Here is a 20,221-nt window from a genome sequence, read left to right on the forward strand (position 1 = left end):
GCACAACGCCTTGGACATTTTGGTGCAGTGGGTCTGCCCATCTGAACTGTCTCCTTCTGTCATCGTGGCAACTAATGTCATATGCACATTTTTAGGCTCATCAAGTGAAACGCCACATGCTCACCACCCCCTGCACCCTCATCTGATCCAGGAGAACCTGGGAACAAACGTCATTGTGGCCAACACAATGCCTCCTCAGATGCACAATGGGCAGATGTGTGAGTATTGCCAAAGAGACAGAGACCTCTCAGGAGAAACCAAGAGCTTTCCAGCATGCCTGTGGAGGTAGTTTCTACCTTGCAAGGAAATTTCCGTGCAAGACAGAGTCTCTGATAATGAGTGTGTGAGAAATTCCTATGCAAAAAGGAGGGAAAGACAAACAGAGAGGTGGGTTAGATTAGATTAGGCTAGACTGACTGATTCAACAAGATGTTCCCTGGCAGACTGTAACTTTTACATAGCCCTTAAATTTAGGGATGAATGATCCCATCCAATGCCTACTGAAATCACTCAAAAGGCTCCCCTTCCCTTAAATGGTTCAGACACACCTCACTTTGCCCTCTCAAAAACACAGGAGAATCTGATCCACCACACAAGACCACCACATGGGGCCACTACTTGGGAATTTGGGCTGAGATGACTTCAGCTGACCAGAAAGGTTGGACTAGATGACCTTTAAAGGTCCCTTCCAACCCAAACTATTCTATGATTCTATTCTATGAAAAAGTGGCCAGTGCAGGTCAAAATGCCAGCTCCCCTCATTCGATGTTTGTTATTGTGGCTCTTCCAGGGCATCTAACCATGCCTGTATGTCTGGGCTGCCTTGCAGGAAACACACAAGCCATTAGGAGCTATTGTTTTGCTACAGACCCTTTGCTTTGCTTACACCTGAACCTGGCACGACTGAGGACAGATCCTAGTGCTGACAAGTCTTCCAATTTTGTTTCTCTCTCTGTAGCTACTCCAGAAACCCCACAGCCATCTCCACCTGCAGGCTCAGGACCAGAGCAATACAAGCTGCTGCCTGGAGCCATTGCAACCGCGGCAAAACAGCCCACCTCCATACCACAACCTGCCATCACGAAACAGGAAGTCATCTAGCAATCTGCAGACCAGCTGGCCTCATTTAGAAGACCGTGTGGGAGAAAAGCCTGAATTGACTCTGCCACTGTGAAAAGAGAAGCCATCCAGAGGTCCTTGGGCACAAACACATGGACTTGCTTATCAGGCTAGTCTACCACCACCAAAAGCTGTCTTCCTGCAGCTATGGACAGCATGTGCCATGGGCAGCCCCCAGTCCCAGAACTAAGGTTGAAGCCTTACTGAAACCCTCAGGCCTTGTAAGAAGGGCCAGATTTCTGCCTCCCTCCATGGGGAGGTTGCAGTCACCAACGGGGGACAGTGCAGCTGGCTGTTCCCCCATTGCCACCTCTTTGCGTTGGTTCAGCACACACCAGACACTGAGTGAATGTAGGCTGTGTGAATGGAGGGCTTCCCTCCTGCAGCCATGCCAGCTCCCCAGACAGTCCCCAGTCCAGCCAAGCTTCATGGAGATGGAAGCTCCTCCAGGAGCATTGCAGCAGGTGAAGCACATGGATTTTTCCCAGGCAGCACTGGCAGAACTGCTCCTCAGCCTTGGCTAGTCCCAGGTCTTTGCATGGTGTCACCCTCCAGCAAACTAACCTCCCCAGCCAGGTCTAACAAATCCGTTCAGCTGATATGGGGGCAAAGTCTGGCCCACCAAGACTCTCCACTATTTGGATCCTTCTACCTTTTGAGGGGTTTTGCTATTTCTGTGCCAGGACTGCCCTCCCACCACAGGGCTCAGAGGGGCAACCACTGCCAAATCCTTCCTTTACACCACTACTGCCTGCTTGCTACCTGGACTGGGAAGTTGGGGGGCCATGGGATTCCAGAGATTTCAGCTAATGGGATGGGGTCACCCCTGTGCAGGCTGGCTGTGAGCAGCACTGCCCAAAATATCACTGGCCCCACTACTGCTTCTCAGTGGTCAGAAGAAGACCACTGGATGCCTATATGGAAGGAAGCAGCAGGGAAGGATGTATGAAGGGGAGAGACCTGTGAGGGCAAGAAAAGCCTGAGCCTCACAGGTTGGACCAAGGTCTGGGGCTGCCCAAGTGCTGGGAGTGTTGTTACCCATGACCTCAGTTCAGATCCAGCTTTAATGCCAAAATATGCCATATAATCTACTTGTCCAGTCGAATACCACTCCCTCAGCTTAGAGTGAGTGGCTGATAACAAATTTATAAGTCTTTATGACATGATAAGAATTCGTTACAGCTCCTTTAGACCTCAGAGAGTTTGAGGCCAGCAACCTCAAAAACACAATGCTTTGAGTCCTGCAGAGAAAAACAGAGGTCAAGGAAAGACCCTGTCTTTCCCAAGCCCCTTGGGTCTCCCCTGGCCTTGGGTCTGCACCCAGCTGCTCTGCTCCCTCCCTGCCACAGTCCCTGTTTCTCTGTGCCTGCCTGTGCCAAAACCACGCAGATCTGACCTTTGGTTTACAGCTGAAACCAGGAAAGGAGTCCTCCCGTACCCAGTGCTTGCCTCTCTGGCTGCCAGCAGGGCTGGAGCTTGCAGAGCCCTGCACAACTTCAGGCCTGAGTCATTTTTGGCAGCACAAGCACAACTCTAACTAACCACAGACTAGGTGGGGTGCAGGTCTCTCAGCAAGATGAAGCTGATGGAACCACAACTGCAGAGGGGTTCCTGGCAGGGACAAATCTGAGCCAGCCCAGCCAGAGGAGCTGCAGGTCTGTCCCTTGACTTCCAATGCAAAAAATGAAACACCTCACCTTGTGCTGATGGTGTCAGAAGTATTGTATCGTCTCTCAACTCTGGTGGCATCATACTGAGTAATTTATTGCAATGATGAATCCAATCATTTTCTGTAAATTATTTTGTAAATCACATTGATTATTTATAATTGGGAGATTAAATGCAACAAACCCCGTAATAACCAGGCTGTCTTTTCCAACTGCAGCAACCTTTTATCCTGTACGTAGAGATACTCTGTGGGCAATCCTTTTTGGTCCATTTGCACCAAGCATTCCTCGATACTGTACATTAATTTTTGCTGGTTACTGCCTTCCAATGGAAACAGAGGAGTATTTCTTCACTAGAGTTTGTATTCATAAAAAAAAAAAATAAATGCAAAAATATTTTCTAACTTTTCCCAGACAGATGGATTTCTTTCTTCTGGGAGGATTTATTTTAAATCAGGAGGCTCACCTCCTTGTTGGTCTGAGCACAAAGCATATGTGTATTGAGGAAAAACCCCAAACAAGTGTTTGATGCTACTGCCAGTTGTCACTCTTTCCTGGCCAGCCTCATGTTAGCTAGTGTCTGTCCTGAAGCCACATGTGCTGGAATCATAAGATTGAATGACAATCCCAATTTTCATTAAAAGAAAACCAAATGTGAAGAATAAATATTTTCTTTCATGATTCCAGAGAGACTAAAGACTTGAAGTAATCACACTCTGAAAGCCAAGCAAAGGAAGTCCAAGTATGTTATTAGCATTTTGAACATGTTCCTGTTTAAGTTCCTCTTGTATTTCAAAGGTAATTTCTGAGCACTTTGGGGTGATGATTCTGCTTTGGTTCACACTGTGAAGGTGCAGCCAAAGGCAGACTGAGCGTACAGGGCACAAGAAGACAATAAAGTGAAAGTCAATTTGTCACTGGTTGTAAAGGTGAAGAAATACACTTACAGTTAGAGAAGGCTCTTAATGACCTGCTGTTCTGATCATGGGAGCCTGCTCTCAGCTGTAGCATGCCCAGGAAGATAACGGAAAAAGGGGAGAGAGGTCTAGATAGCTGTAAAGATTAAGTATCTGAGGAGGAACAGCATCCAGCAATTTCAGCTCTGATCTGCAGCAGATGTCCCTTAAATTCCCCCATCTCCCACCCCTGATGCGAAATGAGGTAGGCAGTCTCATCCCAGGTATGAGGGTTGAGAAGCAGACTGATTTTCCATCCCGTTTGCACATTCAGTGGCCTCCCAGTGGCAGTCATGCTGCTGAAAGCTGTCAGCAGGAACAAGATGCAGGTGCGAGATTGAGAGCTGCATTTGAGGACTGTGTGGAGACATCACTTAGAGCCAGCCTCCACTCTGGGGCCAAGGACAGGACCCAGGAGAATAGAACAGACCTCAAATAACATGCCCTCAATACATGTGCACCCATAATGATCCAGAGCTGAATGCCTGAAGAAGATCAGCAAAGGCAGTAATAGGATGTGCGTTATCTCAGCACACACACAGCAACCAACTGGTTAGTCCAGTCAAGAGAAGGAAAAGGAGTTAGTTCCTTCTCTTTAACATGGAGTATAAACCAGGACTCCTCTGCCTGCCAGAGGAACTCCTGTGACCCACAGTTGGTTTTACCTGGGTATATGCCCTAAAAACTCCATATATGTAATATCAAATCTTTGAAGCAATAAATTCTTCTGGATTCCTTCCCATGAAGTGCTCTATCAAGGTTGCCCTTTACCAGGTTAATCTTAAATCAGCGCAGTCCCTACAGGAGGTTTCTTACTGCTGGATTCAGCTCACTTGGAAAAAAAACCCAGAAACTGCCCCAGAGACAACCTTGTCCTTAAGTGATGTCCTCAATCCCAACCTCCCACCTCTTCTGTCACTCCAGCCTGGAATCGCCCTGAGACACTGGTCTTGCCACTTGTGAGTTGTCTGCTGAGCTCCCTGGAGCCCCCAGGCAATGTCCCATGTCACAGGAGATGGCTGCTGTAAGGACAGCTAGTATCAATCTTTAAGACACAACTTCCTTATGTTGTTTTTGGACAGGAGAGCTTCTTACTGTCCTCTTCTGTGCTTGCAACCTAGACTAAGGATGATTTCCTGGAAAGCAGTATCTTCAGCTGCTAGATCTTTTCACGATGTCCAAGCAAAGATCTGTGAAAAAGGTATTTTTAGGTCCTCTGGCCACTATTGAAATGCATTCTTTTCATACTCCTTATATAACCTCCATCTGAAATAGCCAACAGGCTTTGGAGCCTTTTCCACAGCTTTAATATCTCAGCAGGGGGGAAAAAAAAAAAAAAAAAGAATGGCAAACGAGTTTTATGGCCTGCGTATCATCTCTGACAAAAGCAACTATTGCTGCTATTAAACTTGCAAGTGCACACACAGGCACCGATAGTCATGAAAAACAAGAGGCAGCAGAGACGGCTCAGCAACGTGGCACTGCTGAGCCAGGCAATTCTGTGTGCCAGGCTGGCCAGTTCTCTCAAGGCTGAGTGCAAATATCACCAACCAATTTAGGAATTCAGGCCATGCACTGCACAATCTCTTTCCACTCAGGGAGGCTGGAGGAGGAAGGGTAAGGTGTGAGTATGTTTAAAATCTCTCTCCCCATTCCTAATTGAGGTGTGACCCTGATAATCATAAACACACCTAGCACCTGAAAAATTGCCATCCAGGCCAATAAAAATGGTAATATACTGTCAGCTTCGTTAGGTGTGGAGTGAGCAGGAGATCTCAGCACAAACAAGACTGCAGTCACATCCTTCAGTTCAGTTGTGTCCTGTGTAAGAGAGAAGAGTCTGCTGGGGTCAACAGAGTGCTCCCATTTCAAGCCCAGGGTGAGAAGAGCTCTGAGTCTAACCTGGGTCTTGGGAAGGACTTTATTTCCAAGGCTGCATATATCCAAGACTGTATATATTCGTTTGGGAACTGTATCTCCAAGACTTACTCTGGCTTTGGACCTGGAATGATGCCAGGCTTGCCTGATCGTGGCTCCTTCATCAGCTTTCAGAAGCCTGAGGCATGTGGGTTACACAAACCGCTGGTCTCCACAGGCCATGCTTCTGTGATTCTGTGATTTCAGTCCCTCACGTCTGGCAGCTCTGCCTGGCTGGGCCCCACAGACCCTTGTGATCCCATGGACACACGAAGTCCAGGGAGCCCTTCTGAGCCTGGGGGACCCCACACCAGAAGACTCTGGTCAGGGGAGCTGTTCTGTTTCCCTGCCTCCTCCTAGAAACTGCTTATGGGTGCGATAAACAGTTTAAGAGCTGCCTGAGGGACATGCCTGGACAGACACCCACAGCAGAAAGCATTGCGAGCTGGACAGGAATTCCTCACTGCAGCTGCCAATCTGGATGTTAGCACTGGCTGGAACATCACCTGTTCTTGCTCACTGGCCAGGAAAATCATTACAATAAAGTAACGCAATAATACACTTCTCTGTTCCTTTCCAGGACTCTCCAAAACCTCACTATGCCTTAAAAATACCCATTAATTTATCCTGCCCATGGGTTAGTATTACCATTAACTGCTGACATGGAGCACACTGGTTCACATCCTAGGATCCACTCACAGATGATTTGCAGTGAAGTCCACCTAAACAGACGTGGAGGTCCCCAGCTCATGTATCAGCTAAGATGGCAAGCAACTGAGAAAAAAACTTGAGGCAGAAGCAGCAAAGAGAAACCTTAGTCTAGTGCCAGACGCAGAATCCCAGACTCTGACTACAGCACTTCTGGCACCGATAAAGGACAACCACTGGGATCCTCACTTCCGCGTGTTTTTTAGCCTCTCTTAAAATTACCTTAAGGTGTGGCATTATAGTGGCATCTTCTCTCTTGGGAGAGCACACTGGAGACCTGCTGTGCTGTGTGCCCATGGAGGAGGCAGTGGAGACAGCTCCAGCATTGCAGACTCTCACATTTCAATTGAAATCCTACTATTTCCTGTGTGCAGCTCCTCTCCTCACAGCCCACCATGCAGCTGCATTCCTTCACCCCAAGGCTGTGCAAGTGCCTGAGATATTGCTTAGGGGTTACTCCAACACCTAACCCTGCTTCACTCCTTCCCACTGCTGTAAGGGCTTGTGATGGGCATGGGGTTGAAAGACCCAAGAGAAAAGCACCCAGTCCAAGCCAGGGAGCAGCAGTGCTTCCCTCATCCTGCCCCTCTGAAGTATCCTGCACCATTTACCGACTGGGTTCCCACAGGAACAAAATGGAGTGCTTCTACTGCTCTAACACAATCAGCAGCGATGCAGCCATTGCCATGAAGGGGCTGGCAAGGAGCACAGACAGGTTCCTGAGCAGCACCTTCACAGTCCCCTGCGACAGCTAATCCTGACAGGGACCCATCCTACCATGGAGACAGCTGACAGCCCTTCCAGTGTGCAAGGACACTGTGAAACACCATGAAAGATTGGGAAAACACTGTCTCAGTTCAGAGTAAATGAAACTGCAAAAATCCCGTAATATTTAAAACATTCAGAGGTCCTGCCAAGCACATTTGTTGCCAAGTTTTTGCAAAAACATTGCTGGTCTTGAAGGGAGGCTGGGGGGGGACCCTTCTTTCAAAGCCTGGGCTGGATATGGTTGTGTGTCTGTGTCACACCACACACTTGGCTTCCTGCTGGTCTAACTGCACATTAGCACGACTTTATATGCCTGGGTGGGGGGTGCCTGCCTGCATACAGCTGCTTTGGCAGCAGATGCTACAGATTTGTGTGCATTTGCATATTCGTGCCTGTTTCCATAGCTTTGCATGTGGGTCTGGCCTGCCATATGTGCATGGGGAGAGCATGTGCAGAGCAGGGGCAATCCTCTGCAGCCCAACGTCTCCTTCTCAGAACCGAGGCTGTCGTCAGTGGGATACCCTTCTCACACCACGACATGCAAGGACAGAGCAGGCATGGAAACCTGTCCTGGAGGATGTATGCTTCCAGGCTTTGAGGCCAGGAATATTTACAGTAATTTAGGGCATATTTTCTCAGTCATTTCACCCTTTAAGCGCAGAGGAATAGCTGTTGGATTGTATCACAGCCAAGCGCCCTGTGGGCCAGGCACCATGTCGGGAGCAGGCCACACCAGCCTCGTGTGGCCCTGCCCAGGGAGGTTAGTAGGGGCTGCCATTCCCCTACAGCCCTTGCCGTGCTGCTGGACTGGTGCAATAGAAGCAGCTAAGGCTTGAGATACAACACAGTCCCATACCTCACCCAGTGCTACGGGACTAGTGTCTCTCCGCTCTGATGCTGAGTGGTCCAAAAGATGTAATTTGTGGGACCCAGAAGTTCCGCCTGCACCCCAAGGACCAGAGCCACTCTTGGCCTGAACTGCACATAGATTATCTTTATTACAGGACTGTTATGTTTGCACAGTTTAGTGATTTAATATCAGTTTAAAGACTTCTCTGTGAGCAATACTGTTTGAAGTCATGCTCTCTTTTCAGCTTCAGCTTGCCAAGACTGTAAAATGTTTATTGCTAATGGTGGAAAAGCTTAAAGAAGCCAAGATAACTTTCCCAGGCTGGGTATTAAGACTGTTCGGAAAAGTAAATGAGTGAAGAGTATTACATGGGCTTCATTAAATATCAACCAACGCCAACAGCCATTCATTTATAACACAACGGCAGGGTGCGGGAGCATCCAGGAGCAGAGCTGAGAAAGGTATAAATCACATGTGATAGGAGAGATGAACATGAGAAGGGTTGGATTCCCCATGGGGCTCCAGGTATGGCTCCCAAGGTCAGGCAACACAACTCCTGACTGAAGCTTCTGCAAAATAGTGTAGATTTGTGGCTGATGAAGTGGCAGAGTTGGTACGGTTCATCTCCTCTCGGCTGGGGAGGGTTGCATGCATGTGGTGCAGTATGTCCTTCTCCCTCCTCCAGCTGTGTGCAAAACTCACAGCGAGGGGAGGACTGTCAGTGCCTGGGTTTTTGTTTTCAGTTTTTAGCTTTTACTTCCTTATAGACAGGTTCTGCCTTTACTGGTTTCTATTCACAGGATGCCAACACCAGTTAGAGCAAATTACAGAAACTCTTGCTACCGTTCCTGTGTTTTCATGTGCCAGTACTTTAAAACTTCCCCTACAATTTGGCTTGGTGCTTGAACCTCTCACTTCGATTCACTACCCACCACTCTCTTCAAGTTAACATTGCCCACATAAGGAAAACTGAGGTAAGGTAGTTACTTGATTTGGAGACCATCCTCAAACTATATTTCACCTCCAGTCCTTCTTCACTATGCAGTATTCTCACTTCTACCTTTCTTCCTTCTGTCGTACCTGCCTAAGGCTCTTACTCTTATTTTAATATGCTTTTTCACATCTTTCTCAATGCGATTACTACTGATTCTCACTTGTTTCTTGTCCCCCAAAGCAGAGCTTCCTTCACATGTCACTCCTTTCAAACATCCTTGCTTACTCCTAACACCCTGTTGCAGCAGCTATTAACCAGTTAGGTCTGGAACTGTCACCTCCCTGCTAAGTTTTCCTCCCTTTTTTGAGGGGTGCAAATTCCAACCAGATTTTGCAACCTATAGCATAAACTCCTGTTTGCAGCTCCACTATTTCCCTGCTGTTTGGCATTTTTAAATCTTTTCTTAGATCAGCCCTACCTCCCTGCTGATTTCAGCAAATAGCTGGGTCAGGTACACCCGAGAACCTCCTTCATCCCTTCAGTTATGAGACCACACACACCTTCTCCTTCCCTCTGGAGGGATGGCTCCTGCCAAACTGTGTCTGCAGTTGCCGGCTTCAGGCTCTTACCTCTGCCCTGGGACTCCAGGTCCTGATTGGCTGCTTTTGTCATGTTTGTGCTGCAGGTCTCTGTGGCCAAGAGCTGTATGAATGGAAATAGGAGCAATATAAGGTCTCTTGTCCTCGTGAGGTCTCTTCCAACCTCATTTATCCCACGATCTACTGGAAAGGGTGTGGAGCAACATCACAAACAGGTCTAATTCACACAGATCCAAACTGGTCCCAGTCCAGGGCACCAGCTTGCCAGGTTGCACCCAGCTCTGGGCTGGCTGCACCCAAAGCAGGGCTGGACTGGAACATCAGCATGGGGTTAGATCCATGTATTCCCCTTCTCTGAAATGTTTCTCTGCAGGTAAACACCTGTGGCACACTGAATTTGCTGCCACGCTGGCATATCTCTTGCCAGGCACAGTGTTACTGAAATATTTTCCACTTTGGAAGGACGAAACCTTGGAAGAGAAATAAATCAGAGCTGAATCTCAGATGCTGCAGAAAGGCCTTATTTCCCACTGCGGGCTCCTGCGGTCGCCACTCTTTGTCTAACTATCTTTGACTCCCTCTCCTGGCTGAAAACACGGATTACAGCCAAGAGAAAAGAGCAGAGCCTACCGAGCTCACAGGGACCCTGCAGCCTGGGACCAGTTCCCAGCAGGATGCTGGGCCCGTTTTGCAGTCTGACTGTGTGCCACTGATCAGTGGGGTTAAACATGTGTCATTTTTCTCACCTCCCCAGGAGTCCCTGTTGAAGTCTTTATAATGCAGCAAGCCTGAGAGTGACCTTTTTTTTAAAATTTTTATTACGAATTTCATGCAGAGAGGTGAGGCATCACCATCTGAACTCCTGTGGGATACAATTTTCTGTCCTCTCAAAAACCAAATCAACTAGAAAAAAACCCCAAAATTCTCCCTTTATTAGCATTCAGTCCCTTTGTTGGCATTTAGATACAGGCTAGGGCTGGCACGTCTCTCAGGCCCTGCTCCCATCCCACTGCAGGAGCCAGCTACACTGCCCGGACCCTGCTTTGAGGCTCCCCTAGCTCTGACCGGGCAATTCTGCACCTGCTCTGGCTTTCGGGTCGCCGGGGAGCTCTGGCTGGCACAGAGAGAAGCTCTGGGGCACACACATGGTGCTGTGGCCCCTTTCTCCTCTCTTTGCAGTCTCGGAGGTCGCTGCCGTCTCAGAGATACCGGCTTGTCCACAGCTGGGGGAGGAAGGCCCAGCTCAGGCGGGGGGAGGCCCTGAGGACATCGAAGGTCACCACCTGAGCACTCCTCCTCTCGAAGGTCAGCTCTGGGGTGGCTTTAAATATATATATAATATCTATAATTGCGCCTTTGTGGCTCACGGCTGGAGGCAATGAAATGTCGCTACAGAAAGGGATGAGGTGGAATTAAAGGCAGAAGTGTCCCCCGCAAAGGGGTACCGGGGCTCCCTCACGCTGCACCGCGCAGATACCGGAGGTGGGGGAACACACGCGTTCTCGGCCACCCGAGGCCGGACCACAACCGCTCACGAGCGGCTCGCCCAGCGGGAGGAGATGCTGACGAGGGCAGGGGGAACCCAAGCCCGGCACCGCACCGGTCCTGGGGCCCGCAGAGCCCCTAGCCCGGCACCACCGCGCATGCGTCGCGACTGCGTCATTTCCGGTGGCCGCTGTAGTTCCGGGGCGCCGCTGCCTGGAGACGGCGCTGCTGCGCGGGTGCGCTCCGGTATGGCGGCGGGGCCGGGCCGGGCCCGGGGTGGAGGCGTGGGGCTGGGGGTGTTGGAGGAGGTCTGCGTGATGGTGGTCGGGGTCGTGGGGCGCTGGAACGCGTTGGGGGGTTAATGCTGGAGCCGAAGGGTTGTTGGGGCCTCCTCGCCCGTGTGCCCCCCTCAGTGGAAGGAGCGCTGTCTGGGTGCAGGGGCTTCTGCGCTGCCCGCAGGCAGACGCTCAGGCCATCGGGGCAGAGGCCGAGGATTTGGGGCCCCCGGCACTGGGGAAGACGGGGAGGGAGCGCTGTTCACTGGTGCCAGCTCCTTCGCAGGATCCTGCCTGTGCATGTCCTGCACAGCACAGGCTGTAACGAGATGTAGCACGTCCCTGTGGGTGATCCCGGCGCCCCATGACCTTCCCCCAGCAACCTGGGGAAGGTGTAGTAGAAGTAAGCAACTGAGCTGCAAGAGGAAAGCTGGTTATGTAGGACAGATACTATTCTGACAGGCGATTCCTGTGTGACACCCGAGTGGTATAGTGTATTGTGAGTGACTCTGAATAGGTGTAGCTCAGAACAAAACAGGCATATTTTTCCCTTACAGTCCTAGGTCAAGCTGCAGAAAGTCTGTCAGACTTGTAATTGTATATATTTTCACTCATCTCTATCCGCTTGCTATTGGATTTGGAAATTCAGCTCCCAGCTCATAAATATTGGCAGCACACTGAAAACTAGGTTAAGCCTACCCTAATACCCATGCAGTGCTGGCATAAGAGTCTGTAATTGTCTCACCTGCTCATCCAGTCTGTGAAGTGCAGCCATTTCCTACATTCCTGAATGCTGCTCCTTCTGAATTGTTCAAAACGTTCACATGGGCAGACATGCTGATCAATGTACATATTTGCCAGAGACCTTAATAAAACTCCTAGCTGTCTGGGCTCAGCTAGGAGAGTTTCTCAGAAGAGGGTGTAATTTGACTGAATGTGAGAATCCTGCCTAACTGGGATGTGTTTACTTTGCTTTAGTTTCCAATTGGACATAGAAAATAAGTATTAAGGCAAATTAAATTCTGTTTTTTTTAATGAAGCTGTGTAATTCTTTTTTTTTTAATTTGGTTAGGTTTCATCCAAGGTTGTTTTCTACCTGCTATGCAGGATAAAGAGATTAGAGAAACCTGCACTTTCTAATCCTAGGAAGAGAATTAAAATGTCTGAACTGTACTTCTGGCTGTAGTGCTGGTTCTTGCAAGGGCGGTCTTGTCAGCAGGGAAATGAAGGGATACAGGACATAATAAATATGTAAATAATAAATATGCTTGCTACCGCATGAGATTGTTTGTCATGTGTGGCACTTGGTTTTTAACAGCTTCCTGCCACATTATGTCAGGAGACAGTGACTGCACCAGGACAAGTCCATCAGCGGGGTCTCCATCAGACAATGAGTTCTTGCCAGATAGGCCAAAGTATGTTTGCTCACTGTCTCCTGATCTCATTACCAAAGCCCGGGAAGAGCTCCAAGAGAAACCTGAATGGAGGCTCCGTGATGTGCAGGCACTCCGAGATATGGTGTGCAAAGACTATCCCTCTCTGGGGACCTGCCTGGACGATGCCTTTTTACTAAGATTCCTCAGAGCCAGGAAATTTGATTATGATCGAGCACTTCAGCTTCTGGTGAACTACCACACCTGTAGGAGGAGCTGGCCTGAGGTCTTCAATAATTTGAAGCCGTCAGCAATAAAGCCTGTCCTAGAGTCTGGTTTTGTCACTGTGCTGCCTTATCTGGACCCAGAGGGACGCCATGTCGTCTGCATCCGTCCAGGTATTGAAATGCTTGAATGTCTTTGTTCTCCATCTTCGAGGTATGTCTGGGCCAAAAATCTGTTTCCTGCTTTCCTGTGAACACTGGTTACTTACACAGAATACATGGGTTCCCTTTGAAACTGGAACAGTTAACTTGTGAAGGGACACGTTTGTCATTAGCCAACATTATACCAGTTCCTTTTCCTGTGTCGGCAATAACTGCAGTTATGTCAAAAGGAAAGTGCAGTGAGGCGGGTTGATTAAGTATTAGGTGATTCAAGAAAAGTTAATGTGTAGTAACTTAAATTGAAACAGTGCTGCTGGCCTATGGTTAGAAGCTTGTAATTTGCTTTGACAGTGAGAGAGGAGCCTATGGTTTTGACTCCCATGTAAACAATTGGAGCTTTCTGTGTGCTTTTGGTGCTGCCAGGCTTGCTGTAAATTTCTCTTCATTCATTCTTCTCCTTTCCATTTACCTGCTTTCTTTCTGAGCTGAAACTGCTTCTAATAAGCTGTGCTGGGTGGAGAACGGGGTTCTTAAAACCATTGCCTTTGCACCTTGAAGTAAACATGAGTTGCCATTTATTTCTTGCTTAAGAAAGGCTGCTCTGAACTAGGACTGTGGCTATTAAAGACTAACTTTTAAGAGTCCAGGAAAATAGAAAATCAGGTTTTGGAATGTGTATTGTTAGCTTATATTTACTCTCCGACTTACCATCCATGTCTTGTAACCTCAGACAGATGGACACCCAGTAATTATCCGATTACTGAGAACATTCGTGCCATATACTTAACGTTAGAAAAACTCATTCAGTCCGAAGAGACCCAGGTGAATGGAATTGTAATCCTGGCAGACTACAAAGGAGTCAGCTTATCTAAGGCGTCTCATTTTGGTCCTTTTGTAGCCAAAAAAGTGATTGGAATTCTTCAGGTAAGACCTGAACTGGTGGGAAAATAAGCTTGTACATTGTAAATGACTGCTTCTGTGTCTAGAGTTCTTGACTATGTCACCAGAAACTTAATCATCTTGGCTTTTACTAGCAGAGTTAAAACATGTCTCTGCTCAACCAGTTTCTCAGATCCTTGGCAACTTACCTCGCTTTTTTTGACTTTTGCATCCCTAAAACTAAATTTGCATTAGAAATGCAAATTCTGAGTTGGAACAGTAAAAATAGTTCTGCTAGTTAGTGATAAGGAAGAGAGAGAGAGAGAGAGGAGTGAATTACAGTTAGAGAGAGGAGTGAATTACAGTTCGAGAGAAGACACTGTTTTGCCTGAATGCTGAGGAATGGCTCATTACTTAAATGGTTCCTGTTAGCCAAGATGGAGCAGGTCACTCACTGACTACTGGGCGAGTGCAAGAGCAAGTATTGCTGCAAAAATTTTGCAGAGAGGACTTTTGAATGAGTGTGACTTGAGCAGGATTTCCATCCACTCCCTGAAGGAAGAGAGGCTTCTTCAGCACAGGGGGCAGCAAAAGAGACAGTAATAAAAAGAATCTCCAGCCAGGCGTTTGGAAGGAAAATGATGGAGAGCAAGGATGTAAGCACAAGTGGAGTTGTACAAAATAGGAAGGTGAAAGGAGTGAGGAGTAAACTGGCCAAATGGCAGGAAGCTCTGATGATTTTACTTGATGGTTCTACCATACTATCTGGAGGAGTGAGATGAGGAAAACTTCTCTTGACTGGGTTCATTCCCTCATTACTCTTATTCTGACCTGAGCTGTTTGTGTGCTGTGTCTGTGGGGGGATAAGGAAGTATAGGGGGAATCGGGGGAGTTTATTGAGATGAGACTAGTGAGTTTATGAATGCCTACATAAGAACTCCTTTAAATTATGATCTAAATATGTCACTTAACTGAGCCCATATTTAATTTGCACAAATAAAGTGATGGATGTCCTGCTGCTATTAGTGGAAGCAATTTGCAAAACAAAAGCTGAACTTGGTGAAGTATGTAAAGGTATGGGTGGTATATAAATGTGTTGCATCAAACTTGCTGAGCCGCATCTCTTATAAAGGTGAGCTAATTCACTGACCCTCATAAGGAGAGAAATACTCCTGCAGTGCATGTTGTCTGCTTTTCACTCTGAGCACCGACTGCTTGCTTTGTATATGTAGAGCTGGTTATAAGGGAAAGAAACTTCACTGTGGTACATGAGACCTTAATTGCTGATAATGAGCTTTTGCCTTGGAAAAATGTTTCCGCAAATAAATTTCTCCAGCAGAAATCCCATAAGTAACTGCTGTTTTAAACTGTCTTGTACAGGAGACACTGTTCTGTTGGCAGCAGAGCCTGTTTGTCTTTTGCAGTTAGCATGACAGAATAGTTGGAATGGCAGAAAAATAGTGATACTAGATTTCTTCCTTACATACAAACATATTCTAGACTATCTCAGGCACCAAATCTTGTAGTTGGAAACACTGTTAAAACCAGCCTGCTCTGGCTCTGAGCGTGGTGCGCTCCTCAGAAGCTAGGGTCACCGCTTTGTAACTGTGTCCTTATCAGGGTTGGGAATACTCGAAGAACAGTGATTACCTAAGTGTCTTTTTCAGGGAGATGAAGAACAACATAAGAAATGGAGGTTTACTGACAGGATTTCTCAATGCAAGGTTTTCTTGTCTCTTGACTTGATTTTTATGCCCACGGGTCTCATCCTAAGACTATTCTCTTTTACAAGGTGTGTTTCTGTTGCTGTATTGGTTTATGTTGGTACCTCAGATGGAAGTTAGGGCGCCAGTGGGTTGTGCTGGCAGTCAGTCTCAGGAGATTTTTAGAGAGAGGAAGATGGCAAATGTTTTTTAAACTGCATTATAAAAATCTTCTTTATCCTTCAGGATGGATTCCCCATTCGAATAAAAGCTGTTAACATAATAAATGAGCCTCGTATATTCAAAGGCATTTTTGCAATCATCAAGCCTTTTCTGAAGGAAAAGATAGCAAATCGGGTAAGGATTTGTGTCATTTTAACATTAATGCTAATGGTTGTAAGTTCCTCGCTTGGCCACTGCAAGTAAAAACCATTAAAAAAACCTCACAGCTAGAAAAAAGTTGGTGCCATTTACTTGATCTAACTGTTCTTTTTTGCTTTAATTTTTTAAAATATGCCTGTTGAGAAAATTCTTAATGAGAGAGAAACTTTGAGAAATTTAATATTGGCATAACATTAATATGGAACTTTAGTACATATGCTATGTATTCAGGACATTAATTCCATCCCTGGGGATGGATTATTTCGGCGAGTAACACTTTGCTTATGAGGTGGTGTCACAGGAAATCTGTGTGGCCCATTCCTTGCTCTTCTGCCTTACACAGGTGTCACGCATGGCACTAGTATTCTCTCCATAGGACTGGTTGTAGTTGCAAAGGATGATGCTTTTTTTCACAAGGATAAGTGGACCATGAACCAGCTTGTGGATGAGCTGAATTTGGAACCTAGGTACAGACTAGCAAATGTCAAGTCTCTCCTGCTGGGATTTAAGCTGCACAAGACTTGGATTGTCTCAAGACTTCTCTCACTAGTTTGTCTAACTGCACCTGCCCAGTGCTGTATGCTGCCACTTGTCCATAAAGACATCACTTCTAAAATTTGCTCTTTAACTCAAAGTAAGCTTGTTAGCTGTCTGGTTCGGTAATTTACTGTAAAGTGTTTCATACGCACCTTTAAAGCTATCTTTTGCTTTCTTCTTCAGTTTTTTCTTCATGGCTGTGATCTGAATTCCCTTCATCAAAACATTCCTCCAGTGATCCTTCCTGAAGAGTATGGTGGTACTTCAGGGAAGCTGGACATCTCTGCATGGAATGAGCTGCTGCTAGCCTCTGAAGAGGACTTCCTGCATGATTTCTCACAGCTGGTTCTCCCATGTGACAGCTCTCCCCATGACATGCTAGTGAGTGGGGATGCTGATGAAAAGCAATGTGATGAATCTCTGCGAGGCATGAAACCTCAACTCTATTACTGTTATTAACAAACCAGTGAAGGGAAGTTTTCTAGCACAGTTAAGATTTGTTCTGATAGGTGACATTGCGAACTCTGCCTTACTCCTAAACCTGCAGTTTAGGAACAGACTGCTGAGGCACTTTACACTGTAGAACCAAAGGAAGCTGAAGAGGGCACAACAGGGGCAGGGCAGAGTTCGGGGAGGATAAAAGCAAAGAGCACAAGTTGTGTAGAATATTTGAGGCTCATCAGCCTCTGTGTGAATGATGCAAAATGTCCTTTCTAATGATAAAGAAAAAAATACATTGCAGGATGGTAAGCTTGATAGTTTCTTATCCTCTCCATGCCCAGGTGAAAAGTGACAACGATGATTTACTAGCTTTGTGAACATCCATTCCCTTCCCCTTCTGAAAACACCAGTAAGTCCAAGACAAGAAAATTGCTTCTGAACCCTGCAAAATGTAGTTGTCAGTGATGGTTGCATAAAAACATGGAAGTCTAACTTGGCAGTTGGTTCAGATTATGAGTTGGCATTTCTGCAGTATCTCAATATTTGGCTCAAATTAATACAGAGCAAAACTTTCTTATACATGAATACCAGTACAGAGATAATCTCTGAAACAGTAGGAACAGTATAGTTCTTCCTAACTGTAGGAAGAACTATAACTGGTGGATTAACCACTATAACATCTATGCCTACATTTAGTATAAACAGATGCAATCTTAATTTTCAGAAAACGGAAGGTTTTCAGATAAAGTACTAAGGCTTTTGGCTAGATAACAGCTTCAAATAATGAGGTTCAGGACCAAATAAGAAAAAGCTATGTCGGCCACCTTCCCACATTGTCTGTGTTCTTTTCTTCAGCTAGTTGTGATGAGGAATTGGGTAACTCACTCGTACATAGAATTTTTAAGGAGGCTTTATAACAGTTAGCATATAATGTATAGAAGGCAATACTTGATATAAGGCAGTAAGGTGCTTCTTTAGCTTGTTACTTTGGGCAGAAAATTAAGTCTGTGAAACCAAATGTGGACAGGCTATTTGAAAGCACATTCTTAAATTTCCTGATATTGTAGCATTTTGTTCACTGTGCTTGTCAGCTCTTTTGTGAAATGTTACAATTTTGTTTTCAACTTTGTTGACCTCTTTTGTCTTTGGTTGTCATGTTCCTGTATGAAGTTAGACTTTTATCATCTCTGTAATATTTACCCGTAGCTTGTATATGCCTGTGCTTCTAGGTCTTTGTCTAGAGACAGAACTAAGACTCCAATGTCAAATCAGGGTAAGATACCTATGTCTAAATAAGCTGTTCCCACTCCCCACGTTCAGTCTGTTCAATGGTCTTGAATTAGAACTTAACTCTCAGCACACTCTTTGCACATGTTTTTCTGCACTATAATACTGTGGAGATGGGAAACCTCACTAGGACCAGGAAAGCACACCCAATTACTTAAAGGTGAAATATTTCACTCTGGTGAAAAAGGACATCCCTTCTAATGGGAGACTGCTCTCTAGAGCACTTTCTCTGGATGAAATCTTTATTTAGTGCCAAGTGTGATTATAGCTACCAGTTATGTTTCTGTAAATACAAACCTAAAGCATCTTGAGGATTTCAGACATTCATTTTTCAAAGTGCCAAACTCTGTTTTGAATGTCTGCTTGTCTCTCAATTCCCCTCCAGCATGACTACACTGCCAAAAAGAGACTCCTCTTCCACCATAAAGACTTCCTGATTTGGCAGCAGACCTCATCCTGGAACTAGGGGGTAGTACATACCATACTTGCCATCCAAGCACTGTAAAAGGAGACTGGGTTTTGAAAAGGGATAAACCATGAAGATTTTTTTCTGGGTGGCAGTTTGGAATTTGTGAGAACAGGGAACTCATCACTTGAACAGTTTTAGATTAAAGGTGGGAAGAGATGAATTTTCCTCATTGAAAGCATCTGATTTTTCCTACCTTTGTAAGTCAATTCTTACTCTTCTTTGACAGCTATTAACTTCAGTGCAAGAAAAAAAAAATGTACCATTTTAATCCACTTCACTTAACTTACTTACTTAAAATAAGGTAAAAAAGAGTCCTGCTACCCACTTCCTCCTCATTTCTGACCAGAATGTGCTGCGTGTTTTGCAGAGATTAATTCAGTTCTTTGTGCCACCTCGCAAGACAGTAGCACAGAGCACCAGGACTTAGAAAGGTAAGTGGCTGCCCATACTGTTTAACTGCCGGACCACAGCGAGTGGTGTTTCTGTTGTTTTAGTGCCGCTTAATTCTAGCGACAATGTACAATGAAGAAAAAAAAAAAAGTAGGATGGACCATTTTTCCTAGCGGTGAAGGCATGACTGGTATTTGATACTCTTTCCTTAATTGTGCTGCAGGGTTTGAAGTGGTGGCATTTGACAGTTAACCTATAAGAACAGCTACTTTGATCCCCTTACATAACTACTAGAGCAGGAGGTTGAATATTCAAAATTCAATTTAGTGTCCTTCAAAAAAAAAAAAAAATCTAGTGGTGTTCACAGAAGACTGAGGAACCTCTACAGAAACCAGACCCTTTTTCAGGCTTTTATATTCTCTTGCATGCCTTAAATAGTAGGCAAACTAGATCCATTTCTCCCTCCCCTTATCTCCTCTGCTCACAGAGAAATGAAGAATAAAGCATATGATTTAAATGTAATAGATAAGGCTAGATTATCAATGCTGAAAATAGGCTGGCTTATGCTTCCAGAACTATCTTTTTCTTAAAGCTGTCTGCTGGGCAGTTGATGTTGGGATGCTTGAACTAAGCCAGGCTTACCTTTGTCAAGCATCTATTACTTCTAATTTGTTCTTTCTTGGCTTTAGAACTTGGACAGAGAGAGTTGCAACTTTATTGAGCTGTATCTCTAACCTTTTTTAGGTTTGTAACCAGTGCTTGGCTTGCCTTATGTGTGCCTGATGACTGAGCTGAGATTGCTCTTTGAGCTTTAGCACTTACTAGCAAAGAAATCAGTTTGTTCCCAAAATTTCTCATGTCACCATTTGGAAAATAAACACTTAAGTATAGAGTCTCCTTATCTGCAAGTTAAAAGAATGGACAGGAAAAGCTTACAGGTTTGTTGTGGTGGTTTGTGGTTTTTTTTCCCCACAGCACTAAAACTGATCTCTGTTCTTTTTTCTGGAAACAAAGTTATTTCACGTAGAGGTTATATACCTTGCCCAGTACATAAGCCATCCCTGCCAAATCCAGCACATAATAATAAGGAAAGATAC

General features: G+C 45.8%; 2 protein-coding genes across 4 annotated transcripts in view; both read left to right on the forward strand.

The window, feature by feature from the left end:
* Positions 1-1,101, forward strand: part of HNF4A (hepatocyte nuclear factor 4 alpha) — a gene marked incomplete at both ends in the record, with an annotated part of 36,285 nt that extends 35,184 nt beyond the window's left edge. For all 3 annotated transcript variants that reach the window (XM_082007442.1, XM_082007440.1, XM_082007441.1), the window contains 2 exons: positions 96-218; positions 959-1,101. In XM_082007442.1, the coding sequence (XP_081863568.1) occupies positions 96-218; positions 959-1,101 (266 nt within the window). The remainder of the gene's footprint in view (positions 1-95; positions 219-958) is intronic.
* Positions 1,102-12,610: 11,509 nt separating this feature from the next.
* On the forward strand, positions 12,611-16,996 carry TTPAL (alpha tocopherol transfer protein like; the record flags this gene model as incomplete). The annotated part of the gene is made up of 4 exons (XM_082007460.1): positions 12,611-13,049; positions 13,768-13,961; positions 15,866-15,976; positions 16,721-16,996. 4 exons carry the CDS (start codon positions 12,611-12,613, stop codon positions 16,994-16,996), a joined length of 1,020 nt encoding a protein of 339 aa, XP_081863586.1.
* Between the last annotated feature and the right edge of the window lie 3,225 nt (positions 16,997-20,221).

The sequence above is a fragment of the Phaethon aethereus genome, assembly GCF_964289735.1.
Source record: "Phaethon aethereus genome assembly, chromosome: 16".
Lineage (NCBI taxonomy): Eukaryota > Metazoa > Chordata > Aves > Phaethontiformes > Phaethontidae > Phaethon > Phaethon aethereus.